The 23,132-nt window shown below is 40.6% G+C and overlaps 3 protein-coding genes and 1 pseudogene across 4 annotated transcripts in view; 3 read left to right on the forward strand and 1 right to left on the reverse strand.

The window, feature by feature from the left end:
* The first annotated feature begins 1,067 nt into the window (after positions 1-1,067).
* LOC146467875 (uncharacterized) lies at positions 1,068-3,647 on the forward strand. The gene has a single exon (XM_085125202.1). It carries the CDS (start codon positions 1,075-1,077, stop codon positions 1,966-1,968), a length of 894 nt encoding a protein of 297 aa, XP_084981328.1. The 5' UTR covers positions 1,068-1,074; the 3' UTR covers positions 1,969-3,647.
* On the forward strand, positions 2,167-7,130 carry LOC146467876 (uncharacterized; annotated as a pseudogene). The gene is made up of 9 exons (XR_014867695.1): positions 2,167-2,462; positions 2,959-2,972; positions 3,893-4,642; positions 5,112-5,220; positions 5,322-5,374; positions 5,559-5,741; positions 5,925-6,235; positions 6,344-6,404; positions 6,840-7,130. The product of XR_014867695.1 is annotated as an uncharacterized LOC146467876 (transcript).
* Positions 7,131-11,028: 3,898 nt separating this feature from the next.
* The window catches only part of LOC146467877 (uncharacterized), a 42,849-nt gene continuing 30,745 nt past the window's right edge, over positions 11,029-23,132 (reverse strand). The window contains exon 4 of the transcript XR_014867619.1: positions 11,029-11,108. The gene's annotated coding sequence lies outside the window, so the exon portion shown is untranslated. The remainder of the gene's footprint in view (positions 11,109-23,132) is intronic.
* Positions 21,734-22,945, forward strand: LOC146467878 (uncharacterized). The gene has a single exon (XM_085125543.1). It carries the CDS (start codon positions 21,749-21,751, stop codon positions 22,943-22,945), a length of 1,197 nt encoding a protein of 398 aa, XP_084981669.1. The 5' UTR covers positions 21,734-21,748.

Consider the following 23,132-nt stretch of genomic DNA (forward strand, 5'->3'; position numbering starts at 1 on the left):
AGATTCAAGCATGAATCTTCATCTCAGCTTTTCCAGTTCTGGGAAAGTTATATTTGCATGGTTCAAGTCCTTTTAAGATTCATGAGGGCTGAAAGGGAAGGGAACTGGAAGCTTCATCTCGAAGCAACTGCTGATATGGTGCCTCACTTTTTCTGTATGGATCGTCCAAACTACTCCCGTTGGCTTCCAGTGTACCTTGCAGATATGCGACTTCTAGAAGAATCCGCAGTAGACGTTCATTATGAATTCATGCAAGGCAATCATGCAGTTAGCAGATCATCTCAGCCGTTCAGTCAAGTCTGGACTGACATGGCTCTTGAACAAAGCGTTAACCTAGATTCTAAAACTAAAGGTGGAATAGTCGGCATTTCACAGAAACCCGGAGCATTGGAGAGGTGGTTCCTCACCGCTCATGAACGTGCAGCAGTTACAACCGCAACCAAGGAACTGTGTGGTATTCGCAGTAACGTGCAAGAAGAAGTAACACACAAGGAAGCAGGTCGTCAAAGGATACAAAGAGATGAGGAGGACTTAAAGAAGTTGATAGCCACCTTGCAGTCAGTGATGTCAAATCCATTTGACAGGGAAAGTGATGAAGGAAACCCAACTCCATTGTCAAATTTAGCCACAGGAGTAGTGATGCCCCCCGATTCAGCAACTCGTCTACTAAATTCTGAGAACCTTGGAAGGCAAGAAATGCGATCATTCATCAGTAAGAGGCTGAACAGCAACGAAATTCAATTTTGGGATCCAGTATCAAAACTGAGGATACAGACATTCGCAAGTATGGCTAAGAAGGCATAGGCAAAATCTGCTGACAAGAATATCGTGACTGTAAATGCAGATCGAAGCCTTTTTGCACGTCTCCTTATTGCCTCTAGATCAAGGGACATTAATTTGAGAGAGGTCCTCAAGTATGAGCTGTCCGCTGTCCCTTATTCCCTTGCTCACCCAGATGGCTCACTGAGAAAGACAACCAAAAGCACTTTGCTTTCCACACTGGAAGAAGCTGTTCAGGTTTTACCAAGGCTGCTTTCTGATAGTGAACTTTTGACAGCATACGTTTTAGACGGCATGGCTGTTGTACAGATGGTGAAAACAGCAGGTGCTCGCACATTTGGAGAACTCGCTAACAACTATTACAGCACCATAACAGCACCACTGGGAAAGTGCAACTGCAACCGTGTAGATGTGGTTTTTGATCGTTATGACAAAGAACACTCGATCAAGGAAAGTGAGCGGCAGAGAAGAGGATCGTCGTCGGGCTATGAAATCCGAATTGCAGGACCATCCACTCCAGTCCCAAAGCAGTGGCTAAGGTACATCTCCAATCCAGTTAACAAGACCAACTTGCAGAAGTTTCTCAGTGATGAATGGACAGCGATAGCAAAGTCTAAACTGAAGCCTGACCAGAAGTTAGTATTGGCAGGTTGCTTTGAGAACGGGGAAGATGTGCGTCTTCTAACTACAGATCAAGAATGCTCCCTTCATCATCTTCAGTGTGACCATGAAGAAGCAGATACGAGGATGCTGCTGCATGTTAAGGACTGCTCACGTGACCACCCAAGAGTTGTTGTGCAGTCACCAGATACAGATGTGGCTGTTTTATGTCTCTATTCCTGTCAATATCTACCCTGTGAGCAGCTCTGGTTTCAGACTGGTGTTAAAGACAAACTTCGTTACATTCCAATTCATAGACTGTCAGAGAAACTTGGCCATAACCTGTGTGATCTAGCTCCGGCCTTTCATGCCCTAACTGGCAGTGACACCACAAGTGGTTTACAACAAGTTGGTAAGAAGAGGGCGTGGAAATCTTTGAGAGACAGCGTCGAAACACACACTGGTATTTCCCGCTTAGGAGAGGTGGCACCACCATCATCCGAGACTGTAAGTGCAGCCGAAAAGTACATCTGTTCGCTGTACACAATCTCAACAAGAGCAGGAACAACTGCAGATGATGTTAGGTAATAATCTTTTCACAAAAACACTGACGGTAATTTTGTTCAACAACAGCGCGACCAATTGTATTTTTTTTCCAACAGGTACTGGGTATTCTGTCAGAAGAAGCAGAAAAATGAAGGACTCCCTCCAACATCGGACAGTCTACGACTCCACATTTTACGTGCCAACTACCAGACCATGATTTGGAAGCGGTGTTTGATACCCATGCAGCAACTACCATCACCAATTGGAAACGGGTGGAATTTCGCCGAGAACCTCATGAAACCTGTCCTTATGACAAAAGATGCGGCACCTCAGGGTCTAGCAGAGTTGGTGATGTGCAAGTGCAACAAATCAGCCTGCAATTCTAGCTCCCGATGCATGTGCAGAGTCAACGAGATGCCATGCACAGAGGCTTGTGGCTGCATGGGTGACGAAAGTTGCCAGAATCCACACACGACCGAACTGTTAGATGACAGCAGTGATGATGAAGAGCGACTTGTGCAGGAGATATACACAAAGTATACTTCAAACGAGTTCATATTTTAGATAGTAACATATATGTTGCCTTCCATGAAGCTTATCTGACGTTTCAAGTTTGTGCTACCACAATAAAGCACTCTGTACTTAACCTTCACAGTAAAGAACAAGCTCTGTATTTAGCGTTCTCAAGTCAAAAGACTTCATTGTAAAGTTAGACTTCTTTAACTTCTCATTTTTTAAGAGGTAATCGAGGAATGTGTGAGTCTCGTGCTGTTTCAAAGGAAACGAAAGATGACCCCAATTACAACAAAGGAAGCTATTCAAGATCTAACCCATTCTAAAATTGTAAATGCATAGCTTCATAAAATTCAAAGTGAGGGTCTTAGATATCTTTTCCACCCAACTGCTATCAATCGCTGATCAAATACATATACAGTGGTACGTTGGTGTTTCTCTTATATAAGTGTCTTCAGCTGTAAAGTCATATTTTTCCCTTTAGGCTCATTATTTAAGTTTACTTCTTATTTTCCTTAGCAACCATTGCCATGGTAACAGAAGTGCGACTTCAAAGACTTCTAAAGTACTCTGCTACTAACGTTCCATGACCTTTCCAAGTTTCAGACTGCTAGCGTAAAACGTTTCAGAGTTGTGACTACTTGTTTACGTTACGGCTATCTAATATGCAACTTCTGATAGCACCCCCACCCTCATAAAAACACTTTGCAGCTGATCACTGACCCCACATGTTATTAATAAGACAAATCCACAAATATTCTACGCTTATGCAAGATGAATACTTTAAATATTTTTCAGCTATAAAGCCACAGTTTCCCATTAAAAGCACAGTTTTGAATGAGAAATGTTTTTTTCCTTATTTTCCCTAGCAACCGTTACCATGGCGACAGATGTGCTCCTTTAAAGTCTTTAAAACTTTTGGCTTTTGAAGTTACATAAACTGTCCAAGTTTCAGACCGATATCGTTAATAATTCCAGAGATATGACCACTTTTCATACTTGTTTATGTTACACTTATCTTATTGGGAATGTCTGATAGCACCCCCACCCCCCTATAAAAAACGCTTCGTAGCAGATCACTGACCCCATATTTTCTTAGTACGACCGGCCTAGAAATGTTCTATGGGTATCAGTCTATCATAATCTGAACTCAAATATTTTGTGTGGAGGGGGTGCTACGTGGTCAATTTTTTTGTGTTTCTGCTCCTCGACTAGGAGGAGTATGGTAATGTTTTCAAACTGTCTCTAAAACAATGTTGTGGTTTTATTTTACTGTTGTAAATTGTTTATATTTCTTTAGATTTATTTCATGGTCGTGCTCAAATATTCATGTAAATAGAACAAAAATTTCTTACAAGAGATAAAATTGAACCACAACATCTGGTAACATCTATGGCTGATTGCCTTCAAAGTAAAGGTGATGTCTACTAATTCCTCTCTTATACAGCATAAGTTCATTTACACTTTTTGGCTTTTCATTTTCGCTGTCAGCACACTGTACTAAATAAAATAAAGGAGAGCGATACAAATGGACGTTGGTGGATAAAAGCAGATGCCTGTGACTTGAGAAAGGGACAGAGGGAGTCGATGCATCATGAATGGGCAGGAGATAGCGACCTAGAAGTTGGAAAGCTGCAAGCACTATACCAGGACTACATGGCTAGAAGAGCATTCTATAGTGGCTTAGGATTAAAGGAAAGGCGTGTCAATGTGAAAGAAGATCTAGTACTAGTGATATCTGCTTTGGATGTAGATTTAAATTTTCTGAAGAGAGAAGAGAAAGCTGCTAAAGACAAATATGCAGCAAAGCAGCAACAGACAAATGCTTCTGAAGACAGCATGTTTGCATTGGCTTGGGAGTGTGAATGCTTCTAGACTCTCATCAATGTCAACAAGGAACTCAAATCGTCTTTATCCAGCTTACATTCAAGAATGTCTGTGAGCCAGACATCTGGAAGTACTGCCAGTGATCTAACCAGTCTGCGTGAAAGGCTTCTACGCTATGCTCAGGACCTTTTTTCCAAGAAGAGGGAAGCTGCCTCTCATCTGATGGTGTTCATGATTGCCGATGAGAAACGTGACATGAAGCCCTATGCTGTTCCTGGGCGATTCATTCCCTATCACAGTGCAACTGACCAAAAAGTACGAGAACTCTGTCAAGAGCTGAGAAGTGTCATAGTGGATCCGGGAATGGTTGTGGTTGGTGAGTTTACACATTATAATAATAATAGAGTGATTTGCAATACTTGCATGTATGTGCCACTATGTGCCCTATATCTTTATGATGAAGAGAGATTAAATGTGGTGCATTTGTTGCTTTCAAATACTGGGTCTGTGGACAAAGTGCTTCCACAATGTTACAAATGAATATGTGTAGACTAACCCGCGTAAAGTTAGCATTATTACAACTCTGACAATTATGTCTTGGAGACTCCGCTTCCTACAGGTATATACTTGTTTTGTGATTGTATAAATCAACAAACAATTGTGTATAGTGAGGTAAAAATTTACACTGTATTTGTTCTCGTAACACAGTGTAAACACTAAACAAGATAAATATGAACAGGAGTGCTATTTTTGGGAGATGTTAAAGTAGAAAAGGATGTAAGAATTGTTTGAAGAAACAGAAAAAATGACTTAAGAAAGGAAATCATTTCAACTCTTTTTTGTAGGTACAGTCACTGATAGGGAATTCAATTCTCTCCGCACTATGGGAGAAAAAAGGCCAATATCTGTTATTCAGCTCATGATGGACGCCAAGCAGAGACTCAAAGCATTAATGTGAATACCATATGCAAGTACATCGCACCAAAAAGGATTCAAGGTATTTTTTTTTCTGTCGTTTTTCTCGTGTTCTCTTCTTCTCATGCCATGTGTGAAAGCTGGACTAACAACAAATGCAGCCCCATAAGCTTTCATTCTCATTTGGAAAAGTGTAAGATCGCGATCCATATAAAACATCTACAGTCATTAAAAAAATAAGCAAACCTAATGATTAGGTTTCTGCAAAGAGATATAAATAAAGAGCATTTCTGTGTTCAATTTCATTGTTGGGTCTGCTTGAGAAAAATTATATAGGTTTTTTGTCTCTGAGCGTTATAGTTATTATTTTCAAACAGGGTCCCGTGGGACAATTATTTCTGCACAGGCTTACCACCCAGCAGTGCCAGAGGAAGACATTGTATGGCTATATACGTTCATGAATGCTGATGGTTATCCGGTGCCCTTTGAAAGAGCCATCCATGTTATGAAGCGGAGGCTGTCTCCAGCCCATTATGATCCCCGTCCATGGGACCCAAAAAGTAAGTTCTCCATCTTGTATTTATATTTTTCTAATTAAGCACAGTAGTATGTCAGAAGGTAAATTATGCGAAGAATCGGTTATAATTTAATATCACACACAGATACACAGGTCCTTGCCTGACCAATATGAAAAAATATGTATATTAAAAGTGACTAATCTTGATGTTGATTTATTTCCTTAGAGAAAGAAGAGGATACCAAGGACTGTCGTAAGTCTTTGATGGCAACATATTTGTTCTGCTACAAAGTAAAGAAAATGAAACAAGACATGGGTGTAGATTTTAGCAAAAATCTCTATCAGCCTGAGCAATGTGAATCTACTGATAAATTTATACATGAGAGAGATCACAACCATGTCCTAAAACGCATCACCGAATGTCTGCGTTCTGAAGAGATCACAGGAGTAGATGTCCGCCACTTTGTGGAAGCCCTTCATGATGCTGAATCTGGTAAGTTAATTACAATACAGTTTTGTACACTCCACGATTTGCCAGTACATCACATGTACATGTCTCATTAAAAAATTCTGAACATTTCATCTTCTTGGGAATGTTTTGTTTTATGGCGAACCATCATTTTTAATCTTTGATGCATTGTATAGTACTTCAACAAGCTTTTTCAGTACATAGAGAAGACTGTGTTAAACCTTGTTGTTAGAAAAAGTAACAGTTATATCACCGAGGTTAAAGGAGGGTATACATTTGCTTGGAAATTCCAGGCCAATTTCGGTGGACCAATTTGAATCACCAAGTATCCCAAAATTTAAGTATAACTTTCATGGAGCTCACTAACTTGAAGACTTTGGACGTGCTGTTCATGCTTTCGAGGAACACCACCTGTTTTATTTTGTTTTTGATGGACAGTTTTTCTTTTGTTTCTTTGCTCCTTTGTCATACATGAACCATACACAGGAACATAGAAAATTAGAATCTCAAGTATAAAGACAAAAAACATTAGAAGAAAAACTTAACAGTGTGCATTAGTAACCCACAAAATTTATTATCTTTTAAGCACACCCTGGCATCCATCAATATATGAAGCAAGCTTTTTTCAGTGCGACAGAAAATAAATTTAAAACTTTTTTTTAACCTCGACAGGGAAGCAGAAACAGTCCGTTCAACACTGTGAGCAAATTTTCTCAAATGGTGTCCTGGATTTCATAAAAAGAAAATGGACATAGCTCAGAAGCACGTTTTGTTGAAGTTGTTCGAAACTGGCATAAGGCAGTTGATGGGAAGGGACTGAACTGGAAGGAGAAAATAGATACTTGTGCCCAAAATGCAACAAGTCATGATTTAAAGCAGGAAAATCTAACGTCCCTCGAAGAACCTTCCACTACCTTCCACTTCGACTAAGACTTGCCAGAAGCTTAGGTTCAAAGGACATCTCATACTTACTGCAATGTCATGGTGGTGAATGTCAGTCGGTGGAAACAGGAGGCATTATGAATGATGCTCATCATTCATCAAAGTGGAAGGAGGCTTATGATGACAATGGCACATTTCATGGTGATCCAAGGGATATTGCATTGTCTTTGTGTGTTGATGGACGTAACCCCTGGAGTAAAAACAAGGCAACATATTCTATGTGGCCAATTGTGTTAGGCCAGCTGAATCTCCCAAGGCAGATTAGATACCAGTTTGCAAATTTACTGCTTGTGGGAATAATTCCTAGTCAGACAGAAGGAAATGAGCCAAAAGACCTTGATCTCTATTTGGAAGTGCTTGTAGGAGAAATTATCTGTTTATGTGGTTCCAAGTTTTATGATGACTACAGGAGAGCGCCATTTCATGTGAAAGTTGAAGTCATGGTTTACATTCTTGACTACCAGGGACTTGGAAAGTTCTTCTCACTCACAGTCCCTGGATCTTAAAGAGGCTGTGCATGGTGTCTTCTGAAAGGGCAATACTGCAAGCACTTGAGTAAAGGGGTATATCCTGGAAATCGACGATTTTTGCCTCCAGATCATGAGCTTAGGAAAGACACTGAAAGCTTCCCTGAACATTCAGTTGAGGAGTGAGGCAGGCCTACATATCGCACTTTCCAACAAGATTTCAATTTCCACAGGGCATATGACAGTGCCAAGAATAAATCGCAGTCTAGTAAGTTAGCAACCGGAACAGGCTGTCGTGGCACGTACGTGCTTGCAAAGAAGCTTCCTGGATTCAATTGAGTGGAACAGAGCATGCCTGATGCAATGCATACTATAGCAGTGCAGGTAAAGCATCTACGTCGATGTCTTGCTGGGAAGGCCCCAGAGGACTCTTTTGCTGTGAGAATGCAAGAGAAGTCATTAACCAGGTTTTAGGAGTCTTGGCCGACCTTCACCCCTGTTCCTACAGAGACAAAATCAACTTCTGGCAAGTCAACCAATGGAGGGAAAGGGAAAAGGGCAAGAAAGAAAAACAAAAGTGAGCATCAAAGTTCCAGTTCGCTGCCTCCTGCACCATTTGTTCTGACAAAAAAGCAAGTTGAAGAGGCTGACAGAAGAGCAAGACAAGTTGTTGTTCATTCCGTCCTCGCCCAATCTTTGCTCATATATCAAGAATGATCTCATATGAATGGAAAGAGGTATTGCCAAATTGTGTTGATCACAGAAACCTTTAAGGGACTAAGGGAGCCAGAAGGAAATCAACGCTCCATTTGTCTTGATACATGTATGTACGGTACAACACAAACACTAACTAACCCTAACCTCTTGCCCGCTAGAGGAATTTGTGTAGTGTGCGAACACTCACTATATCCTTGCTGTGTCATTATAATGGTAGACCCACATTGGAAGTTGATATGGCAAGTTGGATTATTATTCACTACAACATTTATTTCTTTTTTCCTGTTCTTGTACAATTTTACTTCTTGCTTTTTAAATTAAAGCCTGGTCTTTAAAAAGGGATAATTCTGTTTATTTTCTCTGATTACATGTTCTTGTGGTAGATTGCAGCACGAGGCATATTGAAGTACTGTTTAAGAGGCATGCTTGAAGGAAAACAATCTGAAGCCTTGGTCCTCTTCACAAATGCCATTGCAGCTGTGTTTGCTCCCTCCCAGGATGAATGCAAACTTTGCCAACTGCAGCAACAAGTTAGCAGCGATGGAGGGAGCTTTTCCATTGTCATTGCAGGTAAGCTAAGGTCTGGTTCACTAACAGCTATGAAGACTGTGGATCTATTGTGATGTATTAGAAGCTAGATATTATCAAATTACCTCATTAGAAGAAAGTTGCTTGTCTGCCTTAAAGTAGTTTGTATCTCAAAATTTGACAAGGGTGCAATGAAAGCTTCACGTATTGAACAAAATGAACAAAATTCAACTCGTGGCTATGCAGAAGGGCCTTGAGTAGGAAACATCCAGAGGCAACCATTCTAAGAACCTACCAGGTAATGCTAATTGGTTAATTTAGCCAGAGAGATGATGCAACTGTCATAGCATTGATAATGTTTACATGCACTGTAGTACAGTGCATGTAAACATTGGGTCTATTTGGGTCTATTTGTTCCTCTTGTTATTATTTTATTCATATTGCCTTGGGAAAATGCTTGTCAGTGATTGGCCTCAAACAGTTCTTAAAATCAACTGAACTGATTATGACAGTGATTGACATTACTTGTGTTTACTGTCAGATTAGTTTCATTTTAGCATTGCCTTTGTATACCCATGTCATTACAAAATATCTACCTAGTTGAAACAAAGAAACAGGAAAACACAAACAAAAGGAAATCGAAATGAAATACGCATTTTTTTAGTACAGTATTTGCAATTAAACATGTAAAGGGTTCAATGACTTCCATAACTCTGCAATTATGCCTCTATACAACTGACATTGGACCCATAACAAAATTTAATATAACTTTTATTTGTTTTACATTTTGCAGATCTTTGAGTGGTGCAATTATGTCAAGGTGACTGGACATATGAAAGATAGTCTCTCCTTTGAATTGCCAGTCCTTGGTGAAACTCCCATTGGTGAGACCTCATCTCAGAGACTGGAGGAAACTGAGATTGTGATTTCCCATGAAGACCTAAGACAGATGGAAGATGTCTACAAAAAAGAGCTCCCAGAGTTGAAATCTGTGATAAGGCAGTACAAATTGGAGGAAGAGAAAGCTCACAGAGAGCGACGGTTAAAGAAATTTCCAAAGTCGCTCTTGTAGTGGAGACCAGAGGGTGGCCAGATGGAGCAACAATGTGAAGATGCATTAACAGCTATTCGTGAATGCCTTCAGTCCACAGCTGTCACGCATCTTCAACATGTGATTGAAACCAAGCAGCACTCACGAGACTGCATGCCTTTATGTCTCCAAGCAGCATCCAAGCAAACGAGCAAGCATTGTTTACATAGCATCTCCATCTTTGGTGGAAAGTAAAGAACCTGGAAAGATGAAGTTTGGAGTGATTGACAAAATCTTTTAACACTCTTTTGACTCAAAACAGTTCACTTGGGTTGCTGTTAATGTATTTGAATGGGAGCAGTTTGATTCACAGTGTGGTTTATGGTGGGCAGAGAATTGCATGCAGCAAAGAACCCTCAGTCATCTTTATAAAGTCTCTCATCCTCTAACCACTGCAGTTGAGAATTCTATTATCTGGTTCTTGGATGTACCTCAGTTGGTAGTTCATTGGAGGGTTACCAGGGCAAGAAAAAATCCAGGTCTGATTGCCAGGGGCAAGTAAATTTTGAACTTGGGTAACTGAAAATAGAAGTTTGGTGACCCAGTGGACAAGTGAAGTTTGCCCAAAGTAGACTTGTGAATCTATCTGAAAGTATCAGCTTGATAAATGATAATTTCCAGTCAGGAACTATTTCAAAACTGCAGACTGCAAGATGAGCAAAACGGTGATTTGAAACCATGGTTTAATTTCAATTCCACGGATATTTTCAAACAAATGGAAGGCTGAACGGCCAAGCACAAAATTAGAACGCAAGGAAAAGAGAAAGAGACAATTTGTCTACTAGGCACTGTGTATAATCAGTGATAGACTATACCCAAATAATGTGCTCCTTGGTACTTAAAATTAAGTAGGTGAAAGATACATGAGCTACTGCGAGCAGTTGATAAGGAATGTTCCGTTCCCATTGGGCTAGTAATATTTAAGCTGGGGCAAGTAAAAACTGAAATTGACTGAGCTGGCCCACTGGGCAAGTGGTTTTCAAATTTTTTTCCTGCCCTGGTTACCCCTGTTACCAATATCCATTTATGAACCTGGGTAAAGAGAGACAAATTGTGAAGTCAAGTTATAAACCAACTTACAATGTACACTGCAGTGCAACAATCAACTCACCCTCGAAAAGTGCAACCTCAGAACTTCCGCCTTAAAGTTCAATTGACTCTTCCACATGCCTACATACTCACGAGATTTGTTTAAAACTGAAATGAGATGCTTTTAGTGGATGAAACTATTTTACTTTTCAAAATCAAGTCTTTAATGAACAATGTCAGCTGCAGGGATATTGAAAAATACATTTAGGTGTTGAACTGGACTGTGGAGCTCTTTAATTTAAGTTTCCAACCCCGATTTCACCAATGGTTTTTAAGACATTGTGGTCTTCAACCTACAAAGTTAGAATAGAACGTTAATATAAACATAAAAAGACATGTTCTGGGAAACAATGGAGACAATAATAATAGTTAAGATACTATTACTTCAAAAGTTTTTGTTTTAGATACAGAGGAATGTAACCCAGATCCATATAATTAGGAAGTTGTAGTACAATGTACTGAAGGTAACAGAGATCTGATGTACCAAACCACAGTTATATTTCAAGAGTACTGAACATGTATATTAGTCAGCTAGGCACTCTATAACATTGGGCCTCCACCATAGTTTTGAGTTGTTTACAAGCTTGAGCTTAAGTCTAACACCTTATACTGCATGTTCATGGTCATCTTTGATCAGTTAGCTTGAAATTTTATGCATGGTAGCGACTTCTATTTGTCCTTATATTCTTGATTATCTTTAAAATAATGTAATAAATAAATTTTAAGAAGTCTGGTGTTAAAACATGTGTCCATATCAACAACACATAATTTATTCCTGGCATGTGTGGTGAATTTTCATGATTCCCACCTTTGAAGCATCAAATTCATGGAAAATTCATGATCCATGAATGTCTCTCCTAATCAAATGCATGGGTCATGAAATAAAATGCTACATTTTCATGGAAAATTCATGGCCACAAATAAGGCCATGAAATTTAATTTTGCAGTTTTCAGGGGCCATGAAATGCCTTTCATGGGGTATTCACAGAAAATTCATGGCATTTTCATAAAACTGTGGTTCAAAGTGATATCATTGTGCGGCATCCAGTTTTTAGTTGCGTGCAGCCATGCCTTCTATCACACCTGGATATCTATATGCCAGTCCATATGGTTTACAGAGCATCTATTGACAAGTTTGTGTCTTGTTTTTTCTATGTCGACCAGCACCATCTAATATACCATCCCAGTCTTTTGGCTTCTGCTTTTTAGTAGGGTTGTACACAAATTTATGTCATCATTTTCTGAGAGCTGTCAATTTGGGTTTTGTTTTCTATCACCCGCCTTAATTTTTATGCGGGTTGGACGGTATGCTAGCCTGTGATAACATGCAGTGATAGCCGCTCTACAATTGTGGAAACCACATAGAACTGTCGTGTGATAACGTGGAAAGAAGTAGTTTAGTATCGTGTGACTGGATAGACCACCGCGTATGATAACAGGTCATGATAGCATTGCTATTGTGCGACCAACACAGAAAACTGGCGTGGGGTCAACATGTCTTTGATAACCAAGCTATTCCGTGATTCAGATTGTGCGACCATCACAGAAAACTGGCGTCTGATGTATCGTGCGACCAACAGAAAACTGACGTGTATTACGTGCATGTCATACAGTTAGTATGATGTGACTAAGATAGACCACCGCATGTGGAAACGTGTCATGATTGTGTTCCCTATTGTGCGACCAACACAGAAACTGGCGTAAAGCACTATCTTTGGATCGCTGCACTGTTTAATTCCATGATCAAAATGTACATACCACACAGAGAACTAGCATGTATCGTGCTATAAAGGTTACACTATTGTGCGACCAACACAGCAGAAGTCTGGTTTGCGACTACCCCACTCACTGAGGCATTGTCGGGCAGACTTATTGAAACTGTTTGTTTTTTGCAAGCTATTTTTGAGGGTATTTGCTTGCTTACCTGGCAAAATTGAGTACACCAATTCGTGACCTGCCGCATTAGCGTGATATCACTAGATTTAAGAGCACCTCTGATATGAAGCAATTTCTTGTTAGCATGTTGCATGCGATAAAGTGATGTCTTACACATCTGCTTGACTTGTTATCTGTTTCTTATTTCCTGTCATTCCGTTTACACTCAGGAACTTGCCGGCTTGGAAAAAGAGCTGAAAGGAGAGATTAGTTTTCTAAAAGGGACCAACCACACACAGCGGTTCAGCCGTTTGCGTGACAAACTTAAGGTCTATTGTCACGTCATCAACTTCAACAAAACAGTTGCCCTGAACAAACTACGGGCCACCTTAGACGAAGCACGCTTGTTAAAGGCGTACGACACGGCAAAACTGTCAGCTCTATGGGACAGACTCGCCTTCGCTAAACAAGCTGATCGCCAGGTTGACCTACGTGCCACCAGTTTTGCCTGTTTGGCATCTGAGGCTGAGCGGGAGGCCGACAAACTTGTCTGTTGTTACGAACAGTGATCCACCTCCAGGCAACCAGTGCAGTTTCGTGGGGAACGCTTTCAAAGCTCCCAAGGTTTCAGACACGACTTGAATGACGCCGCAGCGGTGCTTCTAGCGACAAATGTTTCGCTTGTGGCAAAGCTAGCCACTTGCCTGTGATTGCCGTAAATGGCACGATCAACCACCCCCCAAAGAGCTGTGCACAGATACAATAATAAAAGCTTGGTTCTTATGTATTCAATTCATTACCTGTGTATCTCTCTATTGTCCTAGTTCCAATGACACACTCTGTCATACATTATCTTTCTTCTGTTCAAGTCATGCTGCCAAATTCTATTGTGCGTGCACACCTGTGTTATGCTGTTATCTTGTGTTGCATGTACACACCTGTGTCTTGCTGTGATCTTGTCTTGCATGTGCGCATGCCGTCCTCATGTCTTGCACGTGCCTTGGTGCTATTCTGTCAAATTGTGTTTCACGTAGGCACCTATGTCATGCTTCTATCTTGTGTTGCTTGTGCGCACCTCTGCTTTGCAGTCATCTTATTTCGTTGTGAAGCAAGGCTAATCAATTTGTCAGCCTGAAGACCCGAGCGGAGCTAAGCAGTGTAAATTAAAGTGAAAAACACATTTAAATGTATATAGATCAGTGCGAATTTGTAATAATGTGCTCACTAGGTCCGGGCATGAAGCCGGGCACCCTCTGGCTTCATGCTCCTGTGGTGATCTAAACTTGAGGGGGCTACCAATGGGTGAGATTGCACAGGGTGAGGGCTAACTGCTGGGGGGTGGCTCAACCAAGGGGGGTTTTCCTTGGGATAATAAGATTGCACGTTCTTTGTACGTGAAATAGTTTTTTATCCTCATGACTGGGAAAAGAAAATTGAACGTTATTAATAAAAGATTACTTTTTTTATCCAAATGTTTGGCTAAAGAGGAGAAACATCTTCTGGATCGCTACTCTAAGGGACTTCACCCATTTATAAAGTCATCAATAACTGCAGGGAGGGCGTTTTCAGCTGAGGACTTAATTCGCCAGTGGAAAGCAGATACGCAGCCTCCTGCTGATGGCAACACTGAATCTGGTTCACCCCGTAAGAAAAAGCGGTTAGAGTCCAAAACAAGCACAAATGACAAGCCCAGAAAGTCGAACAAGGATAAGGCTCACCAAAAGAAGAGTATAGATTCATCTTCTGCTTTGGCTGTTCAGGAGATCATTGCTTCCCTAGTAAAAACGGTATCACGTTGTGATCACAAATCACGGCTGTGATCACCGGCGTGACACTCCTTTCACCGTGATCACGCCTTCAGCAATGCGTAATTGGAGTGATCACACCCGTGATCAGGGTGTGATCACTCCACTGACCGTGATTCTCTACAGAGATAGCGTGATCACGGGTGGTTAGGGTAAAATTGAAAATCAAAAACATTACCATCTCATACAAATAGTCCAAAATATCTGTTAACACTAATGGAGTAAAAAAAAATCATATTCCAGTAAATTAAAGATGTGGTTTAATGACAGCCGAATGACTTACCGCACTAAACTCAGGAGAAATTTGAATCTTTCTTTCACAGTGCGTGTCGTTCTGGTCTTTCGTTATTGTAACTCTCTGGTTTCGTGGTTCGTTTTTGTTTTTGTGCGTCAAAAGCTTAATCTGCAATATATACGTGTTTTTTTTCTGTGTTCATCAGTCCTGTACAACATTTTATAGCAGCTTATTAAACGACTAACAATGAATATTATTTGGAGCATAATATTATTATGTTGCCTTCTTTGTGCTCGATTCATTTTACTTACTCGATCCAAGTTAGCTTGAAATTTTATGCATGGTAGCGACTTCTATTTGTCCTTATATTCTTGATTATCTTTAAAATAATGTAATAAATAAATTTTTAGAAGTCTGGTGTTAAAACATGTGTCCATATCAACAACACATAATTTATTCATGGCATGTGTGGTGAATTTTCATGATTCCCACCTTTGAAGCATCAAATTCATGGAAAATTCATGACCCATGAATGTCTCTCCTAATCAAATGCATGGGTCATGAAATAAAATGCTACATTTTCATGGAAAATTCATGGCCACAAATAAGGCCATGAAATTTAATTTTGCAGTTTTCAGGGGCCATGAAATGCCTTTCATGGGGTATTCACAGAAAATTCATGGCATTTTCATAAAACTGTGGTTCAAAGTGATATCATTGTGCGGCATCCAGTTTTTAGTTGCGTGCAGCCATGCCTTCTATCACACCTGGATATCTATATGCCAGTCCATATGGTTTACAGAGCATCTATTGACAAGTTTGTGTCTTGTTTTTTCTATGTCGACCAGCACCATCTAATATACCATCCCAGTCTTTTGGCTTCTGCTTTTTAGTAGGGTTGTACACAAATTTATGTCATCATTTTCTGAGAGCTGTCAATTTGGGTTTTGTTTTCTATCACCCGCCTTAATTTTTATGCGGGTTGGACGGTATGCTAGCCTGTGATAACATGCAGTGATAGCCGCTCTACAATTGTGGAAACCACATAGAACTGTCGTGTGATAACGTGGAAAGAAGTAGTTTAGTATCGTGTGACTGGATAGACCACCGCGTATGATAACAGGTCATGATAGCATTGCTATTGTGCGACCAACACAGAAAACTGGCGTGGGGTCAACATGTCTTTGATAACCAAGCTATTCCGTGATTCAGATTGTGCGACCATCACAGAAAACTGGCGTCTGATGTATCGTGCGACCAACAGAAAACTGACGTGTATTACGTGCATGTCATACAGTTAGTATGATGTGACTAAGATAGACCACCGCATGTGGAAACGTGTCATGATTGTGTTCCCTATTGTGCGACCAACACAGAAACTGGCGTAAAGCACTATCTTTGGATCGCTGCCCTGTTTAATTCCATGATCAAAATGTACATACCACACAGAGAACTAGCATGTATCGTGCTACAAAGGTTACACTATTGTGCGACCAACACAGCAGAAGTCTGGTTTGCGACTACCCCACTCACTGAGGCATTGTCGGGCAGACTTATTGAAACTGTTTGTTTTTTGCAAGCTATTTTTGAGGGTATTTGCTTGCTTACCTGGCAAAATTGAGTACACCAATTCGTGACCTGCCGCATTAGCGTGATATCACTAGATTTAAGAGCACCTCTGATATGAAGCAATTTCTTGTTAGCATGTTGCATGCGATAAAGTGATGTCTTACACATCTGCTTGACTTGTTATCTGTTTCTTATTTCCTGTCATTCCGTTTACACTCAGGAACTTGCCGGCTTGGAAAAAGAGCTGAAAGGAGAGATTAGTTTTCTAAAAGGGACCAACCACACACAGCGGTTCAGCCGTTTGCGTGACAAACTTAAGGTCTATTGTCACGTCATCAACTTCAACAAAACAGTTGCCCTGAACAAACTACGGGCCACCTTAGACGAAGCACGCTTGTTAAAGGCGTACGACACGGCAAAACTGTCAGCTCTATGGGACAGACTCGCCTTCGCTAAACAAGCTGATCGCCAGGTTGACCTACGTGCCACCAGTTTTGCCTGTTTGGCATCTGAGGCTGAGCGGAAGGCCGACAAACTTGTCTGTTGTTACGAACAGTGATCCACCTCCAGGCAGCCAGTGCAGTTTCGTGGGGAACGCTTTCAAAGCTCCCAAGGTTTCAGACACGACTTGAATGACGCCGCAGCGGTGCTTCTAGCGACAAATGTTTCGCTTGTGGCAAAGCTAGCCACTTGCCTGTGATTGCCGTAAATGGCACGATCAACCACCCCCCAAAGAGCTGTGCACAGATACAATAATAAAAGCTTGGTTCTTATGTATTCAATTCATTACCTGTGTATCTCTCTATTGTCCTAGTTCCAATGACACACTCTGTCATACATTATCTTTCTTCTGTTCAAGTCATGCTGCCAAATTCTATTGTGCGTGCACACCTGTGTTATGCTGTTATCTTGTGTTGCATGTACACACCTGTGTCTTGCTGTGATCTTGTCTTGCATGTGTGCATGCCGTCCTCATGTCTTGCACGTGCCTTGGTGCTATTCTGTCAAATTGTGTTTCACGTAGGCACCTATGTCATGCTTCTATCTTGTGTTGCTTGTGCGCACCTCTGCTTTGCAGTCATCTTATTTCGTTGTGAAGCAAGGCTAATCAATTTGTCAGCCTGAAGACCCGAGCGGAGCTAAGCAGTGTAAATTAAAGTGAAAAACACATTTAAATGTATATAGATCAGTGCGAATTTGTAATAATGTGCTCACTAGGTCCGGGCATGAAGCCGGGCACCCTCTGGCTTCATGCTCCTGTGGTGATCTAAACTTGAGGGGGCTACCAATGGGTGAGATTGCACAGGGTGAGGGCTAACTGCTGGGGGGTGGCTCAACCAAGGGGGGTTTTCCTTGGGATAATAAGATTGCACGTTCTTTGTACGTGAAATAGTTTTTTATCCTCATGACTGGGAAAAGAAAATTGAACGTTATTAATAAAAGATTACTTTTTTTATCCAAATGTTTGGCTAAAGAGGAGAAACATCTTCTGGATCGCTACTCTAAGGGACTTCACCCATTTATAAAGTCATCAATAACTGCAGGGAGGGCGTTTTCAGCTGAGGACTTAATTCGCCAGTGGAAAGCAGATACGCAGCCTCCTGCTGATGGCAACACTGAATCTGGTTCACCCCGTAAGAAAAAGCGGTTAGAGTCCAAAACAAGCACAAATGACAAGCCCAGAAAGTCGAACAAGGATAAGGCTCACCAAAAGAAGAGTATAGATTCATCTTCTGCTTTGGCTGTTCAGGAGATCATTGCTTCCCTAGTAAAAACGGTATCACGTTGTGATCACAAATCACGGCTGTGATCACCGGCGTGACACTCCTTTCACCGTGATCACGCCTTCAGCAATGCGTAATTGGAGTGATCACACCCGTGATCAGGGTGTGATCACTCCACTGACCGTGATTCTCTACAGAGATAGCGTGATCACGGGTGGTTAGGGTAAAATTGAAAATCAAAAACATTACCATCTCATTCAAATAGGCCCAAATATCTGTTAACACTAATGGAGTGAAAAAAAATCATATTCCAGTAAATTAAAGATGTGGTTTAATGACAGCCGAATGACTTACCGCACTAAACTCAGGAGAAATTTGAATCTTTCTTTCACAGTGCGTGTCGCTCTGGTCTTTCGTTATTGTAACTCTCTGGTTTCGTGGTTCGTTTTTGTTTTTGTGCGTCAAAAGCTTAATCTGCAATATATACGTGTTTTTTTTCTGTGTTCATCAGTCCTGTACAACATTTTATAGCAGCTTATTAAACGACTAACAATGAATATTATTTGGAGCATAATATTATTATGTTGCCTTCTTTGTGCTCGATTCATTTTACTTACTCGATCCAAGGCAAAAAATCAAGGCTTCTTTTTTGCATGTTCGCGACAAAGCACTGATATACACTGAAAAATATTTTCAAGGTACGATTCTAACTTCAGTTTTGAGAAATTTAGCGCCTTTTCTCCGAGCTGCATGACACGTGCGTGTCGGAATTTTATCTACAAGTTCTCTTGAGACATCTGCGCGTTTAATCTTATTGGCCAAATGTCATGAACCTGTTTCAAATTACCTTTACCTGATCGCGTTACAAAAATGGTCCTGAAAATAAACTCGACCGTTGGTAATTTGACTTAGAAGAGCGGGAACGTTTTCAATGCGAAGTATCTTCCTTTATTAGTCTGGGAAACAGTTTGATGTTTTGGGTTTCTGAAGCAAAGATCTGCACCCGGCCGTTTTGTAAACAACAGACTGTTCCTTCGGATTGTCTCCAACTGTGCAGCCACTTGAATGTTTGAAGTTCGTCGCAATAAATGTACTCTGATCGAGAACACTCAGAGGACTTCTTTGGTCTGCTGTAAAACGAAATGACTCTTGCCAGTTGTATTTTAGTCTACGTTTCCACAAGGGAAAGAATATCGAAGAATGTTCCAATTACTGAGGTGAGCAACATGACAATCGCGTAATACAATAACGACGAATTTTTATGTTGAAAGTGATTCCTGGTTAGCATCCTTCTGAATCGTAAGAAAATATTAGTTCACGTTTACCTTTGTGGTTCTCAACTTGTCAAAATGTATACTATTTTAGCTTTTTAATTCCACTGCCCAACAGACTGCGCCGTTCTTTAATGGACGTTCTGCCCCCGCCTCAAATAGCCTCTGAAAGGCTATTACTTTGGGGCAGTATTTTATATACACATATATACTATATATGTAGCTCATTTTTGACAGTAATGAAATTTGTTGTTGTTATTACATTATTGTACAACTTTTTTAACGTCCTGTATTTTGTGCTTTTTATGTTCTTGTGTACTTCACACATAAAGTTAATACTGTGAACATAAGGGTGACTGTGATCACAAGCGTGATCACACTTGTTGTGACATTAGCGCATAAGATCTATACACTATACCATTTTTATACTTTTAAATGGTGCAACACAAAACGCATGTCGGTCTCATTATTCACCATTGCGATTTAAACGTCCTTCAGACAAAAAATGCTTCAAAAAAGCCTTCTCAACAAACACACAGCTGAGCTACGAATTAAAACGGATTGAAAATACCGGCACACAATTGGCTACTTTCGTTTCCGGAAAACGAGCCAATGACAAGAGTGCACAGCCGATCCCAGCTGAAAATATACCGAGTATAAAAGGGTTGAAAAATCACTTTTTCACGGGATCAGAATTGAGAATTTCTCTACCTATCCCTGAAATACTGTACGTTGTCGCTACACAGCAGCTGAAGAGATTCAATAAGAATTGAAACCGCCGGTCCTGCTTAGACCATACATCTTCAGATTTATTCTGAAAACCAGGTCAGACAACCCTCTAAAGGAGAAATACCTCTCTCCAAGCGAGGAAAATGCCCTTCTTGAAGATACAACAATGGTATCCCCACCAAGGACACCAACACACCGTCGTGAACACGAGGTAGACGATTATGATCTCAACCATTTTCCAGCTGATCCGTTCTCAGATACAGAAGAGGCGAGCCCTCCATCATCGCAACTTGAAGAAAGACACAAAATTACAGAACAAGCTAACCAAAGGCGAACAGAGCCTCTTAAATACAAGAGAAGCCCTTTTAAACCTCCCCTCGATCCACCACAATCGAGAAAAAGGAACTATAAAAATATGGGCAGCGGAAACCAGACACTGGATTACAAGATCAGCAAGACTCAAGAATCTATCCAGAAACTGGATAAACACTTGAAACTAAAGACTTGCCCTAAGTCACTGCACTACACCGCGCGGGCGAACATCACAAAGGAAATTAAAGCTATCAAACAAAGGGCTGAACAAGATCATGTCAGCACTCTTAAGCGCTTTCACCAGCGTAGACTAGACAGTCACGCCACAAAACTTAAACAGGCAAAGGCCACAAAAGCTTGTTCCAACAATATTGTATTTTCTCAGAAAGAGTCCAATTCGCCTTCGGCGGCCCGTGAAAACATTGTAAACAACAACAATGTAAAGATAGGGCACCTTCAAAAAGAAATCGCAGATCTAAAGGATCTGCTTTGTACACACTTGCTGAAAGACAATAAAAATGTTGAAAGCTATTACAGTGTGTTTACTGAAAAACCAGCCTCAATATTCATCCCTACAAAACGGCAAAGGCTCAACAAAAATATCAGGCGCAAACAACGCAGAAATAGCATGACACAAAGGCGAATAGCCAAACAAAGGGAATCAAATGAGAAGTATATCAAAAACCTCTCAGACGCAACTTTAACTGACAATCAAGTTAGCGTCATTTCTAAAGGGCTCAAATTCATACCAACACCCATGAGGAATGAAAACAACATCAGGCGTCAACTCTTGCACGACTTTGAACACTTTGCAAGACGTATGTGCCTCCAGTTTATATTCCACGGTCAAGAGAAGGAACCACATCTGTTCCATGTAAAATCGAACTGGATACCCCCAGTTCAATCATCCGTTGCCCTTGAAAGCTACTTAGAAAATGTCAAGTTAGCACTTGCAGAGGTCAAAATAAGAAAGCCAAAATACAATCTGTCATACCATGAACACAAAGCAGTTCAAGAACTAAAAAACAATACTGCTATTAACATTAAACGAGCGGATAAAGGCAGTACGACAGTACTTCTCAATCGTTCTGAAAAAATACAAGAGCCTCAAGTCCAACTAAACATCTGAGACCATTATAAACCTCTTGCTAAGCCCATGGTTGAGGACACTCTTCTCAGGGTCAAAGAGATTGTAACTCAACTACACCAAGGCAAACACATTGATGACATGATGAAAAGATGGCTTTCTCAATCCCCACACCCACCAAGGATACCGATATTCTACACTCTCACAAAAATCCACAAACCGAAACCGGTTGGGAGACCTATAATAAGCGGTTGCAGTGGTCCAACAGAGAGAATCTCATCCTTCGTTGATCGTTTGCTACAGCCTATTGCCATTAAACAGAAATCGTATCTCAAAGATACAACTGATTTCATAAACTTCATAGAAAAAACTAAAGTATCGCACGATACAATTTTAGTATCTATGGATGTCACAAACTTGTACACTAATCTACCACAAGAGGAGGGTATCAATACAGTATGCAAAGCATACAACTGTTTCTACAATGATAGCCCTCCCATTCCATCACACTATCTCAAAGAAATGCTTGGCCTTATTCTGAAAGAAAACTCATTCCAGTTTAACGGAGTAAACTATCTCCAAATTCATGGAACAGCTATGGGAACTAAAATGGCAGTTTCATTTGCCAACATTTTCATGGCGGAAATTGAATCAGAGTTACTAGGCCAGAGCAGAATTAAACTGTTGTCATGGAAACGTTTCATTGATGACATATTCTCTCTATGGGACACCAATAAACAAGAGATAGAATTATTTATAGAACAAGCCAACAACTTCCATCCCACGATCAAATTCACGGCTGATATTTCAGACAAGAAAATCACATTCCTAGACACAGTGGTGCACAAGGGTGAAAGATTCTCCAAAGAATCTATCCTTGATATCAAAACACATTACAAGCCGACTGAAACCTTTCAATATACCCATTTTACCTCTTGTCACCCACCAGGTGTTAAAAGACGTTTCATCAAAGGTGAAGCTATCAGACTTCTCCGAACTAACTCCTCAGAAACAGCTTTCAAGGAGTCTCTCTCTAAATTCAAAACATGTCTTACAGCACGTGGATACCCTAAACATCTGATAGAGAGCACACTATCTGAAATCACCTTCGCCGGAAGGCAGTTGGCACTACAACAAAAGCTTAAGGCTCGTGAGAAAATCCTACGGTTCGTAACTACATACCACCCAGCAGTTACCGAACTTAAAAAGATACTGATGCACAAATGCAGCTTTATTCAAAATCAGCCTTTGCTGAAAACTATATATAACACGCCTCCTATTATATCCTACAAAAGAGGGAAATCGCTTAACGACATACTAGTCAAAGCGAAACTCTGAAGGCTCTAAACATGCGTCGCAACCACAAAACCACAAAAGGGGAGTCAGTGCAGGCCTGTCACATCATTTTAACCATTCATTTATCGTTCAATTTTTATCGCTCCTGCCAGGCTGATTATCATCACGCTCTGTCTTGCTCTTTAGCGACGTTTTTTATGGCTTGAATCTCGCCCGTTACTTGCTCAGA

This window comes from Pavona decussata, unplaced genomic scaffold, assembly GCF_977016875.1.
Source record: "Pavona decussata unplaced genomic scaffold, jaPavDecu1.1 SCAFFOLD_134, whole genome shotgun sequence".
NCBI classification, from domain to species: Eukaryota; Metazoa; Cnidaria; class Anthozoa; order Scleractinia; family Agariciidae; genus Pavona; species Pavona decussata.

What these genes read in the sequence shown, in the direction of transcription:
- LOC146467875 (XM_085125202.1), top strand. Translation starts at nt 1,075, where the DNA reads ATGGCTGTTGTACAGATGGTGAAAACAGCAGGTGCTCGCACATTTGGA.
- LOC146467878 (XM_085125543.1), top strand. Translation starts at nt 21,749, where the DNA reads ATGATGAAAAGATGGCTTTCTCAATCCCCACACCCACCAAGGATACCG.